This window comes from Papilio machaon, chromosome Z, assembly GCF_912999745.1.
Source record: "Papilio machaon chromosome Z, ilPapMach1.1, whole genome shotgun sequence".
In the NCBI taxonomy this organism is placed as follows: Eukaryota; Metazoa; Arthropoda; class Insecta; order Lepidoptera; family Papilionidae; genus Papilio; species Papilio machaon.
In genome coordinates, this window is record NC_060016.1 from 1,733,433 (window position 1) to 1,752,377 (window position 18,945).

Below are 18,945 nucleotides of genomic sequence, written 5' to 3' on the forward strand. Positions count from 1 at the left end.
CTGGGCAGGTAGCTTAGAACCAGGAATAGGACATAGGATAATTTTTACCCCGTTTCTTTTCTTTTTTTTTTATTCCGCGCGGACGGAGTCGCGGGTAAAAGCTAGTATATTATATAAGTCAATATCGCAAAAAATGTCGCATAAAACAAATAGCCTTTCCGCCCTCGATATGGTTATACTTGTACTATCTTTGTTTATTAAATAAATATGATGGTAAATATGATTTGATTAAACGTTACTAAATACATTTACTTAATCAACATTAATATTAAATTAAAATAGTTTTTGTATCTTTAAATAATTTATACTATTAACAAGCTGACTAGGCGAAGGTTATTTTGCAATATAAATTACTTCTAGGGAATTTCTAGTGTAGAGAAATTTTGTCCAAAAAGTTCATCACCACCTAATAAATAATGTTTTACTAGTTCGTTGAGAGCCTCATCTCTAACATTAATAAATGATTTTGTATAAAATTTTTATTTACACCAAAAATGACATATGTACTTCAAGCCTGCGGCTCAGGGGGGTAGACAGAGATTGCATTTGACTGGTGCGTAGCACACGTCTCTCGCCTCACCCCATCTACGCATACATTGTTGTTTTACATTTTATTTATATGTATTTTCTTTATGTTTCAGATTCATACGATTTTGGAAGGCAATGATGTGTCTTATTAATGAGTAAAAAGTAATGGAGACGGCGAAGAACGATTTACGTCCGCCTTGAAAATAAAGTTGATCTCCCGGTCCCCCTGAGTGATTTTGTCGTATCCAAAATCACTTAAAAACGATAACGATGGCATGTGGCGTGGATAACGGATCCGATTTAGATGTATATTCCATAATACTAGATTTATATTCCTATTTCTTAGATTTACATACCATGTTTCTAGACTTAGAAGACATTGTCCTAGGTTTAGATTCCATGCCCCAAGACATATATTCCGTATTCGTAGAGTTATATTCCCTTTTCCTAGAGTTATATAGCATGTTCCTAGATTTATATTCCAAATTAATTGATGTATTTCTATATTAAGTATGCACTTTTATCACCCCAATATTGTATTGTCCCAGCCAAATGTTGAAATGAACTATCTTCATTCGGACAGACGTCTATTCACTTGGATGGCGTTGTCACAAATGAAGTTGTTACAGTTTCACATTTTTAATTCGAAATAACGAAAGCAGAATGTAAATGTTCTGTTTATCTTTATTTCTATAGTAATGACTAACGTTAATTGTATAAAGCAATGGTGATACCAAATTAATTAAAACAAAAACTTATGGAACCCATTACGCTTTTTACACCGTTAACACGTCCCATGCCACCTGTCGGTGACATTAGACGTGTTAGGTAAAACAAATTCACGTCTAGTCATTCCAATATTGGGGTCTATTGTATTTAACTTAATTATAAACATAGCATGGAATTGTCATGGCTCAGACCATTCTATTCACTATGTCTAGATAATTTTAAATAAATCTGAATGAGGCATTTATTAAAATTTATATAATAATTTAACTTGGTGTAAGAGCAGCCGAAGGGAAACGAATAAGACATAAGACACACTTCTGATATGTTTTATTGAAGGCAATTAGGTTATATTCCCAAATTTTAAGCGTAAATTTATGTTTAGTGATAAGTTTTTTCTTCTTAATAGTCAATATATTCCGGTTATGCAATGTTGTGTTTTTTTTATTAACATATTGTAAATGTGAATATTCACTGCCGAAACACTTTGTTGTCTGTTTTTGGAAGGGAATAGGGGAGATGAACATATTTTTTTTTCAATCATTAACATCATTTGACAGTGGTAGACCCCGTAAATACAATATTGTTGTTGGGTGCACGAAGCCAGACGTGAAGTGGAAGCGATTCCGCGTTTGGTAAGATGGTGTGGTGCCGGAGGCTTAATTTTTGTCCACGTTCCTTTTCTATGATTTTAAAGAAAGGATGGAAAGGGGAAGTGGTTTTGACGGAGGAGGGGATGCATAGGAAGAGTAAAAATCCTCTGTCGATTAAAGGTAGGCAACGCATCTACAATTGCAGATGTCTATGGGCTGCGGTCGCTTCGCTATTTCGTCGGATTCAAGTGTCAGCTTGCTCGATTGCCACCTTATTATAAAAAAAAAATGATGGTATTCAAAGTTATTATTATTACTAATATTTTAAATGTGAAAGTTTAGATGGACGCATGTTTGTTATAAGGTATATCCAGGAAGGCTGCATTAATCTTGCTGAAATTTAGCATAGATGTACATAGTACATGGCCCGGAAGAACCCATAGGCTACTTATTAAGTTTTTTTAACCATAAGTCAAAAGAAATTAAATTGGTAGAATGATCGTAATAAAATAATACAGTAGGCCTAGTACGAATATTTGTGACAAACGCAATCGCATAGTTATCGACAAAATATGTATAATTATATTTGTGCAGCTAATTTATCGGGCGTAAAGTACGCCAAAAATCTCATTCTAATTTTGACGTAATTGACGATGGCCATAAGAAGGCGCTTGTCAAAAATATTCGTGCAAGGCCTACTGGTACATAATAAAAAGTGTAACCTCTTTACCTTACTCCTTAAATAAAGTAAATAAAAATTTTATGAAAAAAAAATTGACACAATAAAATAGACACTCGAATCGAAGTGTTCCTATTTTCATAAACTAATTATTTTAAATTAGTTTTACACCGATTGTTGTATTGAGAAATGTTTTTTGCAACAAGGGTAAGCTCATTTATATATTTTGTACATTTAAAGCTTTTTCATGCGTTGAGTTTCTGAGTGACAATTCATTATTCTATAAACTTGTAGCACGCGACTCCGTCCCCGCGAAATTTGAAAAAAATCTTCATAAGTAACCTATGTGTTCTTCCTGACTATGTTCTACATTTGTGTCAAATTTCATCAAGATCCATTGAGCTGTTACGGAGATACCTTCTAAAAACGACCATCCATCCATCAAAACAATTATATTAGTAAGATTAGCAAAATTGTTACTGTTCGGATAAAAATAAGGTAGATCTTTTTAATTAAATGATAAATAACTTTCGGTCCGTTGCTCGTTTGCCCCCTTCTCCTATATAAAAAAAAAATGTCTAATACACAAGCGAAATCTAAAATGCGGACGCTTATGTTGATCAGACACATGGGGTACTTCACAAAGACTAATTTGGTCAGCGCGTGTTTGGCTTATTATGACCCGTCTGAAGGGGACTTAGCCAAACCTGAGGGTCTTTTTTAATCCCCTCGAGGGGGATTCAGAATGACCTACAGTTCTCCTAACTATCCCCTCGTAATGAGAGTTATTAGATGTTAGTGCATCCAACTAAATCAAGTTATTACTTTATTTTTGACGCACTTTAATATTGGTATGGTCGGATGTTTATTAAAAGAGCTTTTATAGATAAATTATTCTTTATTTTGTTTCATTTAGAAAGCATTTTTTTTCTTAAAGTAAAATAAAATAAATAAAATTGAACATTGTTTAATAAAACAGAAATCTATCGATGTCCTTATTCGAACGATCAACATTAAGAATGCAGTCTACAAATGTAAGTATTTTCAAACTTTGAAAAAAAAAATACATTTAATTAGATTTGTCTATTTGTATTAAAACAAACTTAAACTTATAAAAAAACCTATGATGAATACCTGCGTAAATGACACACTTCAAATTCCAGCTGCTAAATAGAGCAGTGTGTATAAACAATACGCACGTATCGTACTATTAATACTTCATGTCGGCTCGCAATTTCGTAAGAGACGTGCAAAAACAATTTTAAGTATCGGTGGGACGGTTCCGTTCACTCGCAATGGTATGACCTGATACTCACTTGAACACAAATGCCCTCACAGCTGACTTTGAGCCGGCATAGAGTTTCATTCTTATTGTATAACACTCACTGATAATAGCCTAATGGTTAAAAGTAAGGATTACCGATCTTGCGAATTTGGAATGGTTACAAGAAATAATTATTATATGTTTATATACTACAGTATACAATACACATGAATCGATAACATTGTTTTCCTTTTTAAGTTTATTGCACGAACAGATGTACGTGAAATTTAACACAATGTTAATGTAGAGAAGAAGTGTGTAGTTTTTTTCATGATTTTAATCATTGACCTTTGTCAGTGCAAAGTCGAAACAAGGCGTATGAGATTCAGCATCATCAGCACGACTGCCTGGTGATAGGAGCGGGCGGGGCCGGCCTGCGCGCCTCGTTTGGCCTAGCGCAGCACAACTTATCAGTGGCCCTCGTATCTAAGTTGTTCCCCACCAGGTCGCACACCATTGCCGCTCAAGGTGGCATGAACGCTGCCATAGGTTTGTACTAAATAATTGTTTCAAAGGCATCTGTTATCTGTTAACCTTGTTTATTCATTTTTGGAATTGATACGTCCTTCTATAATAATGAAAAAGAAACCATATCTTTTTGAAAAGCGAATAGTATGTGAATAGTATGTGATCGAAATTCTTACATTTAAAATGATGGATTATATTATTTTATATTGTAGGCAGTATGCATGAAGACGATTGGAGATGGCACTTCTACGACACAGTGAAAGGCTCAGATTGGCTCGGTGATCAGGTCAATAAACCATAATAAGAATATTTTAATTAACTTTTTATCATTACATTTACATCCGTTTCATATGACGTAACAATATGCCTTAATCTAATGTATACGAACGCCCGGGGCTCTGAATCAGCATAATTATTTTTTCCACCAAGCATACAACCGCACGGCGAGAGTTTCATTTGTCAGAGATGTGAGTTGTCCGTCCCATTAATACTGGTGCAGCTGCGACTGCGACACAAAATAACGCGTCTAACATTAGTGGAAAGAGTTTTAAGACAGCCTTGGGCATTTGGAGTCCCAGACAAAACATAAAGCCTGCAACTGGCTTTATGGCTACGTCCGAATTGATATTGCATGTAAAATTGTATGCTCCTACCTTTTAGACCAAATGGTTTAGTTTTTAGTAAATTATTTTTCAGGATTCAATCCATTATCTCACCCGCGAAGCGCCAAACCGGGTCTTTGAATTGGAAAACATGGGAATGCCTTTCTCTCGTACCAAGGATGGAAAAATTTACCAGCGACCCTTCGGTGGCGGAACTATAAAAAATGGAAAAGAAACGGCAAAAAGAACATGTGCAGTAGCTGATAGGTAGGTTTGATTGAATTTACATGGCGTATTCTAGGTTCCAGGAAACGTGGTATAATGCTGATGGTAATCTAAAAAGAATATCGTTGCTCTAATCAATGCTAATAATCCTCAAAGCTGAAAATACTTTAACAAGTGTGTCCGACCTACTTTCCGTAGAGGTTCAATGTACAATCAATGAAGTTGTGCATTTTTTATTGCAATCTCAAATTGAAAAAAAGTAATCATGCTTGTGACATCTAGTGACCGGTTCGTTAATGATTTTTCCCCATAAGTTATGTGAACGAGCGCCACCTACTGGTTATTAGGAAATGAAGGAAACAGAAGTAAGATTGTTAAATTAAAGCGTTCCTAGATGGCGTTATTCTTGGATTATCCGGAAAACAATATCAAAAACCGCCACAAATATTCTCTATTTAGTAATTACCGTCTTTTGCGTTTAGAGACATCTAGTGTCACAGTATGTTAATTAGATGAAACAAACACGTTAAACATCATACTTTATTTAATCTAAATCTAAGCTCAATAGATGGCGTTGACATAATTTCTTGAAAATGAAATATTTCTACATTTTAAGTATATTTATTTTTAATTGCAAAAAATAGCTTAATAATAAAAATTTCAATTTGATTATTAACCAGCTATTTTATAAATGTTCAATACATCCTTAGAACGGGTCATTCTCTCCTTCACACGGTTTATGGATATTGCACAAAGTTCGAGCACGTCGACTTCTTCCACGAGTACTTTGTACTTGACATTCTCTGTCAGGATGGCGCCGTAGTCGGTGCGCTCGCTATGAACATGGACGATAGTACATTGCACAGGTTATTTTGAAAATCTTATTACCAGGGAAAATGCCTATTTACGAAATCCTTTAATAAATATCACACTTTGGTGTATTAGAAATGTCCGTAAATTTTTATAACATAAATATATTTGAATTACCATTTCAAAAATGCAATTTCTGTAATAAATATTAATTACCGTAATTAATATGCCATGACTAGTATTCTATGAGATATTTGTCTCAAGATTCTTGAGAAAGTTTTTTTTATCATTAAAACCTTTCTGTTTTAGATTCTGATTAATTATTTGAATGTTACAAAAGATTCCAGGCAAAGAACACTGTGATCACAACTGGAGGGTACCCGCGAATGTACTTCTCGTGCACGGCGGCGCACACATGCACAGGCGACGGCTGCGCGATGGCCTCCAGAGCTGGTATACCACTGCAGGATATGGAGTTTATACAATTCCATCCTACTGGTACGATGTTTGAATGTTTTATTTCCTAAGAAAAATATAACGTACAATTTATACACATTTTGGTAGACGCCAGCAATAGCAAAATCTGTTGCACGAATGGGTCGGCTCGCCCGGTGAAATATCACGACCACACAGAAGACAGGAATGAAGTCGAAGCAGTTCCGTTTTCCATCTGATATGTGTGCGTGTTGGAGATCCAATTTTATTCTCCTTTCCCTGCCCATCCTTTCCTTATAAGAAAAGGTTGGGAATTAGTATTTGACAGAGAAGGGGACGCATGGGTAGCGGAAATATACTTTCTGTGCCTCCCCTCCGTCGATAAAAGGTAGGCAACGCAACTGCAATTGCAAGTTTTGCTATTGCAGCGAATTCAGGTGGTTGCTTGCTCAATTGCCACCTTACGATATAATTTTTTTATGTAAAATACACGTGATCGTAAAACAAGGTAGTTTTTATTATAAATTACTAGGTTTTACCCGCGACTTCGTCCGCGCGGAATAAAACAAATGCACACAAGATAAAAAAGTTCCTATGTCTGTCTCCTAGTTCTAAGCTACCTCCCCATCAATTTTCAGCTAAATCAGTTCGACCGATCTCGAGTTATAAATAGTGTAACTAACACAACTTTCTTTTATATATATAGATTTTAAATAAGTGTGTTTACGTTCAAGGTATGTACGGTTCTGGTTGCCTGATGACTGAGGGTTGTCGTGGAGAAGGTGGCTTCATCGTGAACAACAAGGGCGAGCGGTTCATGGAGAAGTATGCGCCGAAAGCTAAAGACCTCGCCAGTAGGGATGTTGTGTCTAGATCAATGGCCACAGAAATTCGACAAGGTGATGGACTATGAGATAAATTAAACTACCAAGGAAAAAACTTAAAAAATGATGGGATGTATGTCTTTTCCAAACCCATTTTTCAATCTCTATCAAATTTTAATTGTTTAAAGAAGGCAATAGTTTTGAAAGACCGAGATCTTTTAAAGGTGGAATGGAGTACCCCAGTAGTAGAACACATTTTCACTACCAGAAACATTAACAGATAATCTATTCTGTTTTTAATACCTAGTATTTTCCTTTTGAAAATTTTTAATAATTCGATTCTTTTCGCATTACGTAACTGATGCAGGTCGCGGTGTTGGACCTAAGAAAGACCATCTTTACCTCCAACTGCATCACTTACCAGCCGAGGTGATCAGAGATCGTTTGCCCGGTATCTCGGAGACTGCCTACATATTCACCGGAGTGGACGTGTACACACAACCTGTACCTATTCTACCGACTGTGCATTACACTATGGGAGGTATACCTATCAACTACAAAGGAGAGGTGAGATTATATTTCTCTTTTTAATTAAGTAATAATTTTAATTTTAATATATAAAAGGCGATTTCACTATTTTTATAAAAGATTTTTATCTTAACTACTTTTGTAATCGATGATATGTATGTTATTCCTACACATTTCGGTAGAATTTAATAAGGTTGAAAACTTGACATAGCAACAGAAATTTACAATATTATAGATTTTAGGGTAACAGCTTGCTGTTTTCGTACCTAAATGGGAAGTGAATTTAATTGTTTGACTATACAGACTATCACCTCAATTTTACCCTTCTTTTTGTTTGAAATCTTCAGTATCTTGAAGGCAAGAGACCAATATTTATTATTTATTTATATTATTAAAACAATAACAATCATGGTATCTCCCGTGAAGCAACGAGGACGGGCCTTAACAAATTGCATCCTGCATCCGCTCCCTCGGCGAATATAAATAGTTCCTTTGATGAATAGAATCTATTCATATACCTTGACCTTTTCCCTAATATCTCCTAGCATAGTCCAGAAAAATGCAAATGGTTGTTGGTGCAAAGAGGGAATTCCGTTCGCAAACCACAGACATAATATTTCAATCTATTCATATTTAATGATTTAAAATGTATACAGTTTTGATAATGTGATAAACAACCTCCAAAATCTTGTTATTTTGTTCCAGGCTCTTATTTACCAAGGCTCTGATTGTCCTATCCCCGGACTTCACGCTGCGGGCGAAGCGGTCAGCAATTGTCACGGAGCCAACCGCCTCGGCGCCAACTCTATCCTAGATGTCGTCGTCTTCGGAGCTGCCATTGGTCATAACATTGGCAGCAAGTTTAAGCCCGGAGAAAAGCAACCGCAACTCAGAGATGTACGTCTTACTGTATTCTATAACAACAGGTCAACAATTGACTAATTATTTAGACTTCTACTTCGCAGTAGAAGGGTTTCATCTCTTTATGTAGCTCTAATTAGCTGGAAAGAGTAAAGACAAGGCAAGGTGGTGATTATTAATGTATTATTTTACTAGAATATCTGCGACGCATCACTGGATAACCTTGACAAGGTTAGAAACTCAAAGGGCTGCGTGGCACCGCACGAACTGCGCGCCTCTATGAGGAACACCATGCAGCATAAGTGTGGCGTATTCAGAGAGGCCAAATTGCTGAATGAAGGTAATATAGAAATGAAAAATAATGTCTATGACATTATTTTTGATAGCAGCAGCTACAACCGTTGCAAGACAAGGCAAAGTACTGCAGAACTCTACTTATTTTTATCCATTTCCATCCCTCTATTTGACATTTGGTCAGGATGACGAGTAATTTCTATTCGTCAAGAAACATTAAATTTCAAATGCTATTGTATGTATCAGGATAATAAAAGGCATATTGACTAATTAAAGTTCTTAAACAGGTAACACTGAAATACAAAAGTGGTACAGGGCTTTCGATCAAATCAACGTGACCGATCAGCGAACGAACTGGAATACAGATCTTATAGAAACTCTGGAGCTTCAGAACATGCTGCAGGCTGCTATCCAGGTCGTTGCCTGCGCTCTCAATAGAACAGAGAGCCGCGGTGCTCATTTCAGGGATGACTTCCCTAAACGCATTGATGAGATGGATTACAGCAAGTCAACTGAAGGCCAGGTATTTGTTTTAAATTTTTTATTTACACTTGCTTGTCTACTAAAGAAAAGTCCAGCTGTGACAAAATTCAGTACCACTCTTGAAAGAATGGAATCCATAATTTGAATTAAGTTTGAAAGAATGATAATTGTTTGGACAATAACAATTAGGCAATAACATAGGTATGTAAAAGAAAAAACAAACTGTTGTACCAATGTTTATGTTAGAAGGTTAATTTTTAATTAATTTTTCTTTAATTGTTGCATGTGAAGGTTAAATTCCAATGAGTACTTCCATTGCTGGAATTAATTTTTCAAATCCAAATTCGAAAACATTTTAATAATTAGAAAGAAAGAATGAACATTTTTTTTTGCAGACACCTAAGCCAATTGAGCAACATTGGAGGAAACATAGCCTTTCAATTCCCGACCTGGCTACTGGCAAAGTACACATCTCGTATCGTCCAGTTATCGACAAGACTTTAGATGATGAGGTTAAAACCATTCCACCAGTGCCAAGAGTTTATTAAATACTGTTTTATCACATTTTGTGATGTCCTTGTGACATTTAACTTTTACTCTCTTATAAGTTAACGCCTGCCATTTGTTTGGTGATTGTAGATGTTTTAAAAATAAAATGTTGAATAATATGTTAAAATCGTGTTTTTTTAACGGCTTCCAAGTACAATTATCTTTGATGAAATACTTAACTGATGAGTATCTATGTTCTATATCTATATCTATATATATAAAAGAAAGTCGTGTTAGTTACACCATTTATAATTCAAGAACGGCTAAATCGATTTGACTGAAAATTGGTGAGCAGGTAGCTTAGAACCAGGAATAGGACATAGGATAATTTTTACCCCGTTTTCTTTTTTTTTTTTTTTTATTCCGCGCGGACGGAGTCGCGGAAAAAAGCTAGTTAATAATAATCAATGTTATGTATTGACTTAAATCGAACTCTAAAAATAGTTTATCCAGGTTTACCTTAACCCCAGTTTTACTTGTTCAAGTTAGGGTTTGCAACTGAAACATGCGGTTTAGATGTTCAATGTTTCTATGATAAATAAAAAACTAAGTAAAATAGAATGCGTAAACATTGAGGCAAACACATTTTCTCCAAAAGCAGTTCGCCCGTTATTTATATTTCAACCCCAATCTTTTACTTAAGCGTATCGATCATCCCACTATCCCCCGACTATTAAAGGTTGACCTCTTTTGATCCCAATAACAGATCCTATTTGGCCTTTTGAATTATAGCTGGAGGGAGGCGGTAGAGATCAAGGAATAATGGACCAGTTAGTGGTGCGTGATGGCCACACCTTAGCCAGGTGTTTGGAGTTCATCACATCCAATCTGCTAACATTGTCTGTCAATTAATTTATTGGAATAACGCGTGTTATTTTTGTTCAACAATAAACGGTTAGTACGAACATGTGTTTCTTGTTTAGTTGCAATGAATAAATGAACTACGAGTCAGCAGTAATATATGGCATAATAGCATATGAACTTTTGATCACATCTCACATTAAATATGAATATTTACTAAAAAAAAAAAACATTTTAAATACAATTGTCTACTTAAAAATAATAATTTTAGAATTTTCATCATATAGTCAGACACCGAATTCCATGTCCTCAGAACACCACTCAAAACACAGAATGTAGGATTTAGGAAATCATGGGAGCAAACCAACAAACGTTAATTTTTATATAAAAAAATTGTATCAGACAAATCAGAGGCTACACAAGATATTTAAAAAAGCAAATTCTTAGCAAAGTAAACTAAATAGTAAACTACATTGTTGCAAAATCGCTAGAAGTTGCTACAATACCTTCTTACAAAGTTCCGTAGGCAAGAAGCCTGTAGGCAATTATAAAAGCTCAATGAAAGCTCTTTGAATAATCGTCGGGGAGGGGCGGACCGAGCGGCCCCTCTTGACGCCTCTTTAACGATAAAACTCACTTTAGCGCCCTAATTAGGTGAAGGCGTATTTGTTAGCTTTTCATTTAATCTGATAATTCCCTAGCACCATCTTTTTCGACTGTCGGAGATGATTCAGTTATTTTTTATTGTTTCAATTTTAGAGAACAATATCTGGACCATATAACCATGCTACATATTTTTAAAAATGCCTATGAAAACTTGCCTAATAAAAAAACGTTCATAACTACTTTTTAATTAAATTAATTTTAATCAATTTTCCTTTTTGCAAATAAAGGATAAATGAGGAAAGATAGACAACATACATTTAGTAAGTTATTTTTACCTATTGTTAATGTGGCAGTGTAAGTGATCTCCTACTAAACAATGGCGATAAGATTTGGTGCAGTATCATCGAGAAGTTATACGTAACATTTACGCCGTAAATACATGAAAAGGTGCAACGATGTGCGCTAGAAGAATGCACGATTCAAATCCGTAATCTGTATAGCCCGCCGTATTACCGACTTTCAAGTTTCTTTATAACCGTGGATTCCAATGGTCGTATGGATTAATGTTATCCCTGTTATATTAAAGAGAATGTGTGAGATGACATTATTGTAATACATCTGTAATAACGTGGGGAATCGTCGTACGATGATAATGCTAGGCACAACCGTATCTTTATTCATTGATTGTAAAATAGAGGAGAGACAATTACGAACCGGAGTTACATTTTGTTTCAGTCTTCGAGAGTGACAGATCGCATTTGTCTTGATTCGTGTTCAAGAAAAACGTGGGCGTTGGTACTCTGAATCTCATCTTCAACATTAACCTTCATTCATTAGTAATGAAAACAAATACTTCACACTCTTTTTCACAATCTTCTTTTACTTTATTTTTATCTTATCCGCAATAATCAGTAAACTTGCAAGACTGAGGAGAAATAAGTTAAGTAAAAATAAAACCTTAAATTAACCAGATCAAATTAATAACTAAAGCTAAAATAGTTCGCATAAAGCTTAAAAATGGTAGGAATGTTTTGAACACCATCACATAATGTGAAACCTGAAAAGTCCCCATCGATCCCCTACTTGGAATGTGAATTATTCTACCTAAGCTATGTATACGAAAATATAAAATAACCGTTCACATAAGATCGGACTGTTCGATCCACGCTCAGCCGACGTATTGGTTCTACTACTGAACTACTTTGGAGGAATTTATTCCTCTAAGCTATCTACACAACTATTTTTACGAAAAACTAAAATAATAAGGGCAGGAAGGTATTTCCATTTTATAAATGTCCAAAATTCGTGGTTGTGTCATACAACTGAAGGAGTGAAATGAGAATCTAAATTATATATCGAAATCTTCTCTAGCAGTTGGTGAAGAAATCTCTTGGGCGGTAGCACAAACCGTATTACAAAAGTAGATTAACAAAACAGTAAAAGAACATAAGAAGCCTAGTAAGTGATGATGTCTTACGACGACCACGATAACAACGATGTTCGTCTCGTAATTTCTAGTATTTCATTCCCTTAAATTATCTACCGTATATGTAGAAAAACACGTTCAAACTTGTGCTCGTTTTTCGACTTGGTACCGAATATCATCGGGTGCGTACAAAGGTCGCAGGCGAGGAGGGATGCTGCAGGAGCGACTCGATGTCTCCCGGGGGTTGTAGGCGCGCAGGCGAGCTCAGACCACGCCCCTGGGCGTCACCTAACCCAGACAACCACCCCACCCCCTCAGCAACCGCGACCGGACGGCGCGCCCGCTATTATCCCTGTTTCCTGTCCACGAACGCTCGCTTGCTCCGGCCGATCTATCGATTGTTTATTTTTTCCTACAACGCGTAAACAAGACAAATACTCGGCCCTTCCGAGTGGCTGACGAGACGTGTCCGGTACGACGGCGACGAGACGGCCCGACGGTGAGGCGCCGTCGCCTCTAAAATGGACGGTGGTCAAGACGCGCGCGTGCGATGTGCTCAGCTCATTGATTGAAGGTAAGCTTATGGAAGTGCACACGTCACCACCCATTGACATTTACTTTCTTATTTTAATAAACATTTTTGTTTTGAAAATATTAATTATTGACTACAAATAAAAAGCGATATCATTGGATTGCTTCTAGATACATTCATAAAAAAAGCTGGATTTCTGAAAATAAGCGGTGTTCGTTTGTTTGTTATAATGTCTAATTGTAACAATTAGAACCGAAAAGTATTGATTTTAATAATTCTGATTTAATATACTATACAAATATTATGCGCAAAGAATACTAAGCAGGTACTTCAGACAATTTCTATGCTATTAATAATCTAGCGCGTACCATCTTTCGACTTCATCACCACTAATACATGGTGGTATCGGTATCAAGCACTAGTCTAATCGTTATAAAAAATCCTAATATTTCCAATCAATGAAGTTATCTCGATTTTTAAACTGAAGCTAAAGTTTCCAAACATTTCTACTAATTTTGTTAATCAGATTGTTATCTTCAGCAGACTTCAATCAGTGATTTTTTATAAAAAATATTTAAATGCGGTATAATCAAGACAACACAGTTTCACCATAAAAAATAACAGTGGTAGATCCCGCAACAAAAATATTAGTCCGAGTCGACCTGTGAAATACCACAACCACACAGAAGACAGGCGTGAAATGGACGCAATTCCGCGTTTCGTCTAAAGATTGCGCGTGCCGGAGGCCTAATTTTAGTTCACATTCCCTTCCCTCCTCTTTCTTATAAGGATATGATGGGAAGGGGAATTATAGATAAACAACGCATCTGCAATTGCAGATGTGCATGGCTAGCAGGCGCTTTGCTATTTGGCGAATTATGGTGGCCACTTGCTCGCTTGCCACTTTATGATATAATTCTTTCGTCAATGCGATAAAAGAATTTTTGCACTTTTGACACGAAAAGCGACGCTTTCAACTTTCCATAGGTACTGAATAAAATAACTAGGTTCAACTTGTAACATTGTCTGGAAAAGTGGAATGATTATAACACTTATAATTTTCTAAAAATACATGAAAAAGAAATAGCGTATTAAAGTAATTCGGCTACGAATTGCGTTATTACAGTGAATTCCATATATAAGAGCGCTTAATAAAAAAAGTTAAAATTAAATGCTTCTGATTAGTACCAAATACTTGTAAGAAATCTCACACCACAAATATTTCTTCAGTTTGTTGGGTTATAAGGAATAAATTTTCCATTTCATCCATTAATTGTGCTAACCAGTTCCTTAAGTGAAATAAAGTAAGAATACAAACAACTAAACAAGACAATAAAAAAGGTACTGTCATAAATTAAGCAACATCAAGTCGCTATAAATTTATTCGCCATTATAGGTATGTAAGTACAGTCGGGTACATTAATTAATTCTGGAGTGATTTATGCGAATATTATACAAGCAGTGAGTACAACGGTGCTGACTTCAAGCACCCGACTAGATTTATGTCTATATGTTAATAAACGTTGTTGATGAATATACCTTGCTGTTTATCTGCCTATCCTGCTTAGTTTTGATAGGACGAGTATATGACGTCATTGATATTTAAACATATCGAGGAGAATCACGCTACGCCCGATTCTCTCTTAGTTTTATCGTTTCTTTTTCCTTTTATTAGTCGTCGCGTTAGCCAGTTCGACCTTCTCGGTATATGACCTTTTTAATACCAAAGAGGTTGAATACAAGATTATTTTGTATTTTTAAAAGGGTGAAGCTTTTTTTTTACAAGTTTCACTTACAGTATCGTTGTTATTAAACTATGTTTTCAAATTAGTGAGCGTATGAAAGGACTTATCCGATTTGAATAAATAAAAGTTTTGAATTTTGAATTATTATATAGTAAAAATAATTAAAAAAAACTTCAGCTCATACTACTATTGTAATTGGTTCCTGGGATATACGGAAAGACTGTTTACTGTACTAGAATTATACATAGATATTGAAATTTATTTTTTGGTGCAATAAATTACATACATATAGCAAGTACAATTTCGTGAGCCCGATTATCCAAAAGATTAGCTCTTTGCGAAGGGTCAGTATTCGACGTTCATCCTAAGAGCTGCTCCCTGAACTTACGCTCCGTTGAATCCGTGATTAGTGTTCTTTGCTCACTGATTTATCTGTGAATTCTTACCGTGAGTTCACTGAAACTGAATGTTTCTGAAACATTCACATGAAAGATGTTGTTATTTCAGTGACAACTGTGAAATTTCTTTGCCGTAACACTTGACTCAAAACATAATGCTATCATTCTTTTACCAAATAGGATAAGCGAGTAATGTCTGCCTTTTTTTAGATTCCGTCGCGCGGAATATAAAAAGAAATAGTAGCCTATGTATTCTTTCAGACTATGTTCTACATTCATGCCAAATTTCATCGAGATCCGTTGAGCCGATTTGGGGATACATTCTAACAAATATCCATCCATCCATCCTTCTAAACATTCTCATTTGTAAGATTAGTAAGATTATCAAACAAGTTTTAAGACAGTGGCAACTCACCTTTAGAGATATAACGCGAATGTATCTGGCAATTAATTGTCATAGTTAGTAAATTAACATTTTATTTCTTAACACAAGTTTAAAGCATTTCATATAAAAAAAACAACGCTGCGAATATAACAAGTCTCTAATCCTCTCACTATTATAACAATCTCTGCTAAATTGATGATTGCTTGTACCAGAAGTTTGTATCTATCACACCTGACTTCCGTATCTCTACAACTTGACCTTTGTTTATTCGTAGCCAAGGCCAACTCTATTCTATTGAGCATACATTATTTTGTCATATACCTTGTGGTACAAAAAATACTCAACTTGACAGTTTATATTTTATACCTTGCGATTGTTGCAACCTTTTCCAAGCAAAACTATTACAAAAGATGAAAGTAATTCCTTAAGTAATAAAGTGCCTTGATCAAATGACTTGACCAATTAGTGTTTGACTTTTAAAAAAAACCACTTTGGAATCCTCAAACAGTGTTATTATTATTAAAAGGAAATCTATTCATAGCTATTAGTTAATAGATCTATTGCGCTGGAATCCTTAAAGACGTTTTGAGAAGGGTAAATACAACGGACACCTTTCGACGCTAGTCGGACGGGTTCGTCGGCGGATGACATTTTTGTAGGATATAATAAGGTAATGTACAGACTTCCTGCGCTAAAGTGGCGCGCGCGGCGGACCGGGCGCCCACTTGCCGTCGGTACCTCCCTGAACGAAATACATTGCAAAAATTATTCAGATCACTGTTCGTTATAGATTTTAACGCCATCTAGGAAAAGTTTTTTACATCGTCCCAATGATGTTCAATTACTTCGACTACAGTTACACTTGTATTCATTCATATTGTTTTCTCTATGTTGTCAATGAGAAGGAAAGAGACGGCAATATGTATTAATTATTAAAACAACAATTACTAAAAAAAATACCCACAAAAAATCTAAATTATAATTGAATAGCATTCATAGTGAACGTAAAATAATTCACAAAGGTTAACGAACTGAGCTAGTATTATCAAAAAGTATAATTACTCAATATAAAATATTAACAAATATTGCAATAACTTAATCAGCTATTTAATCTGGATTTTTTCAAAATTTTCAGCCGATTTATACAAAAGCGTTTTCAGCCTTGACTGTACTTGAGCAACTAAGAATTAGAATGTAAAATGATATTTTTACATCAATATTTTTTTTACCAGCTAACATATGATATCCTAAGTATGTACATACATATATTTGTTTGTGTACTTCTGACATATCTGAGACTTGCTTCAATTTACGTGAAATCCTACCATGAATAAACATGTATCCGTTATAGCAATCGGTTTTGAATATCATCAGTTTTACTCTATATTTAATCCCAATATATTAATAAGTATGGCGTTTGTAATAAAAATTGTTATACTTTTTATAGAATGTAAAAAAACATGACAGTAGATAGCGTCCCTGGTCAAATTGTGCAGCAAATATAAATTTATTATGCGGCACATTTCCCTTATGCCGGATGCAATCAATTTGAGCGCTCTAGCGCATTGCGCGGGCGCGTAGTGTACAGTGCTCGGAAGGCCGCCGCCTGTCCTCTCAGGTCCACTAAAGAGTGTGCCAACTTTGGCACACCTAACAGCCCCCTTCATTCCTATCAATAAACTTGATAGGACATCTTCTAAACATTACTTATCTGTCGCACCATCTTCGTATTTAAGTCATTTTCCCGTGATTTTCATCTATGGTTCACCGTTGTGATTTTTTACCCAATTTGTATAAATTAAAGTGAAAATATAATGTGTAATTCAATCTTATTTGAATGTTTAGTATATTAATATAATTTATAAGTGGTAATTTATTAGTGTAATTTATAAGTGGGAAAGTGGTATCACGGAAATGTGATACCACTTGAAAACATCACCACGGAAAATATCAAGAAAAAAGGCAAGCGACAGAAAAGAAAACGAATATCAGATATGAGGTGAGAGATAACCACTTAGAGAATTCTAAAACATGAGAAAGTTAATGAAACTTTATTTATATGTTAAATTATTTGTTACTGTATATTGGAATTACATAGCAGAATAATAAATATAACACATTAACAATAACTTATATGATAAAAAGTATAATACTTTATAAATGTTTATATACTTGTAAAAAATGTCCAAAATTTCAAAGTAATTTTGCCCCTTTTGAGGAATTTATGAATATTATACAATGAATTGCTTGATGTATAATAACAATGTTTAGCTTTCTCTTTTCCTTTGAAGACCAAATTTATATAGATAATCGTTATTTTTTTGTACGTTTGTTTCGGTAATGGAAGCCTGCTGTAATAGTGCAACTGTATCTTATCAGAACCTGACAATCCAATGTCATCGCATTGTATCTGTTTAATTAGCATCGTCGCCCGCTTTTCCGGGAAGAAATAAATTGTTTTCTACCGCCTCGTAATGTTGATGCCCCGATTGTATGTCTTAGGATGCCATTTTTACATTTCCTAGTCATTTAAGTAGCTAATGGAAATTCTTATAATAAAATTAGGCGTAGAACTGAACATTTTTACAAGTTTAAATAGTGTGGGCAATACCGTTATTTGGTACCAAGTTCCAAAATTTAAAAAGTGGACAATATTGAAGTTAAACAGATGTCAACGGATTCCACCTTTGAAGTCGGTCAATGAAGTTCATATTCGTTTGTAAATTCGACAAAGTTTTGGTTTTATTCTGTTTGGTGTGATCTGGTTAATATAATTAATAATCTCTTCATATATATTTCTTAACAATTGTATATAGATTGGTTTAATTAAATACAGATTTACATAATTTCTCTAATATTAACACCAACGTTGAGCCCTTAACCATATTTAAAAACGCTGTGCCTAACCAAGCCGAACCAAGTTTAGAGAAATAATAGTCTAACAACAACATGATTAATAAACTAGAGGAAACGTGCAGCAACCTGTGATCTACGTGATTTCTGATGACATAAACTCCATTAACTTTATATAGGAAAACAAAAGATAGTTTATTGCGCAAAAATTATGTTTCCAAGCATGATAATGTTAAGAACATTATTTGAATTGAGTGATATGATTGAATG

General features: G+C 35.0%; 3 protein-coding genes across 4 annotated transcripts in view; all 3 read left to right on the top strand.

The window, feature by feature from the left end:
- LOC106715871 (succinate dehydrogenase cytochrome b560 subunit, mitochondrial) overlaps window positions 1–3,250 on the top strand; it is a 30,793-nt gene extending 27,543 nt beyond the window's left edge. The window contains exon 4 of the mRNA XM_014509229.2: window positions 3,151–3,250. Coding sequence (XP_014364715.2) covers window positions 3,151–3,250 — 100 coding nt within the window. The remainder of the gene's footprint in view (window positions 1–3,150) is intronic.
- A 21-nt stretch (window positions 3,251–3,271) lies between these two features.
- On the top strand, window positions 3,272–9,928 carry LOC106715870 (succinate dehydrogenase [ubiquinone] flavoprotein subunit, mitochondrial). Its single transcript, XM_045686091.1, has 12 exons — window positions 3,272–3,320; window positions 4,148–4,339; window positions 4,531–4,604; window positions 5,015–5,187; window positions 5,856–6,011; window positions 6,296–6,453; window positions 7,125–7,289; window positions 7,582–7,781; window positions 8,448–8,639; window positions 8,799–8,943; window positions 9,185–9,420; window positions 9,776–9,928. The coding sequence occupies exons 1-12, from the start codon at window positions 3,272–3,274 to the stop codon at window positions 9,926–9,928; spliced, it is 1,893 nt and encodes a 630-aa protein (XP_045542047.1).
- Window positions 9,929–13,260: 3,332 nt separating this feature from the next.
- LOC106715909 (DNA-binding protein D-ETS-3) overlaps window positions 13,261–18,945 on the top strand; it is a 55,875-nt gene continuing 50,190 nt past the window's right edge. The window contains exon 1 of one of the 2 annotated variants that reach the window (XM_014509277.2): window positions 13,261–13,336. Coding sequence is in view for 1 of the 2 variants with exons in the window: in XM_014509275.2 (XP_014364761.2) it covers window positions 17,817–17,821 (5 nt within the window). In the remaining variant the exon portion in view is untranslated. Of the gene's footprint in view, window positions 13,337–17,593; window positions 17,822–18,945 lie in introns of those variants that run through there. The other variant, XM_014509275.2, reaches the window with a different exon arrangement.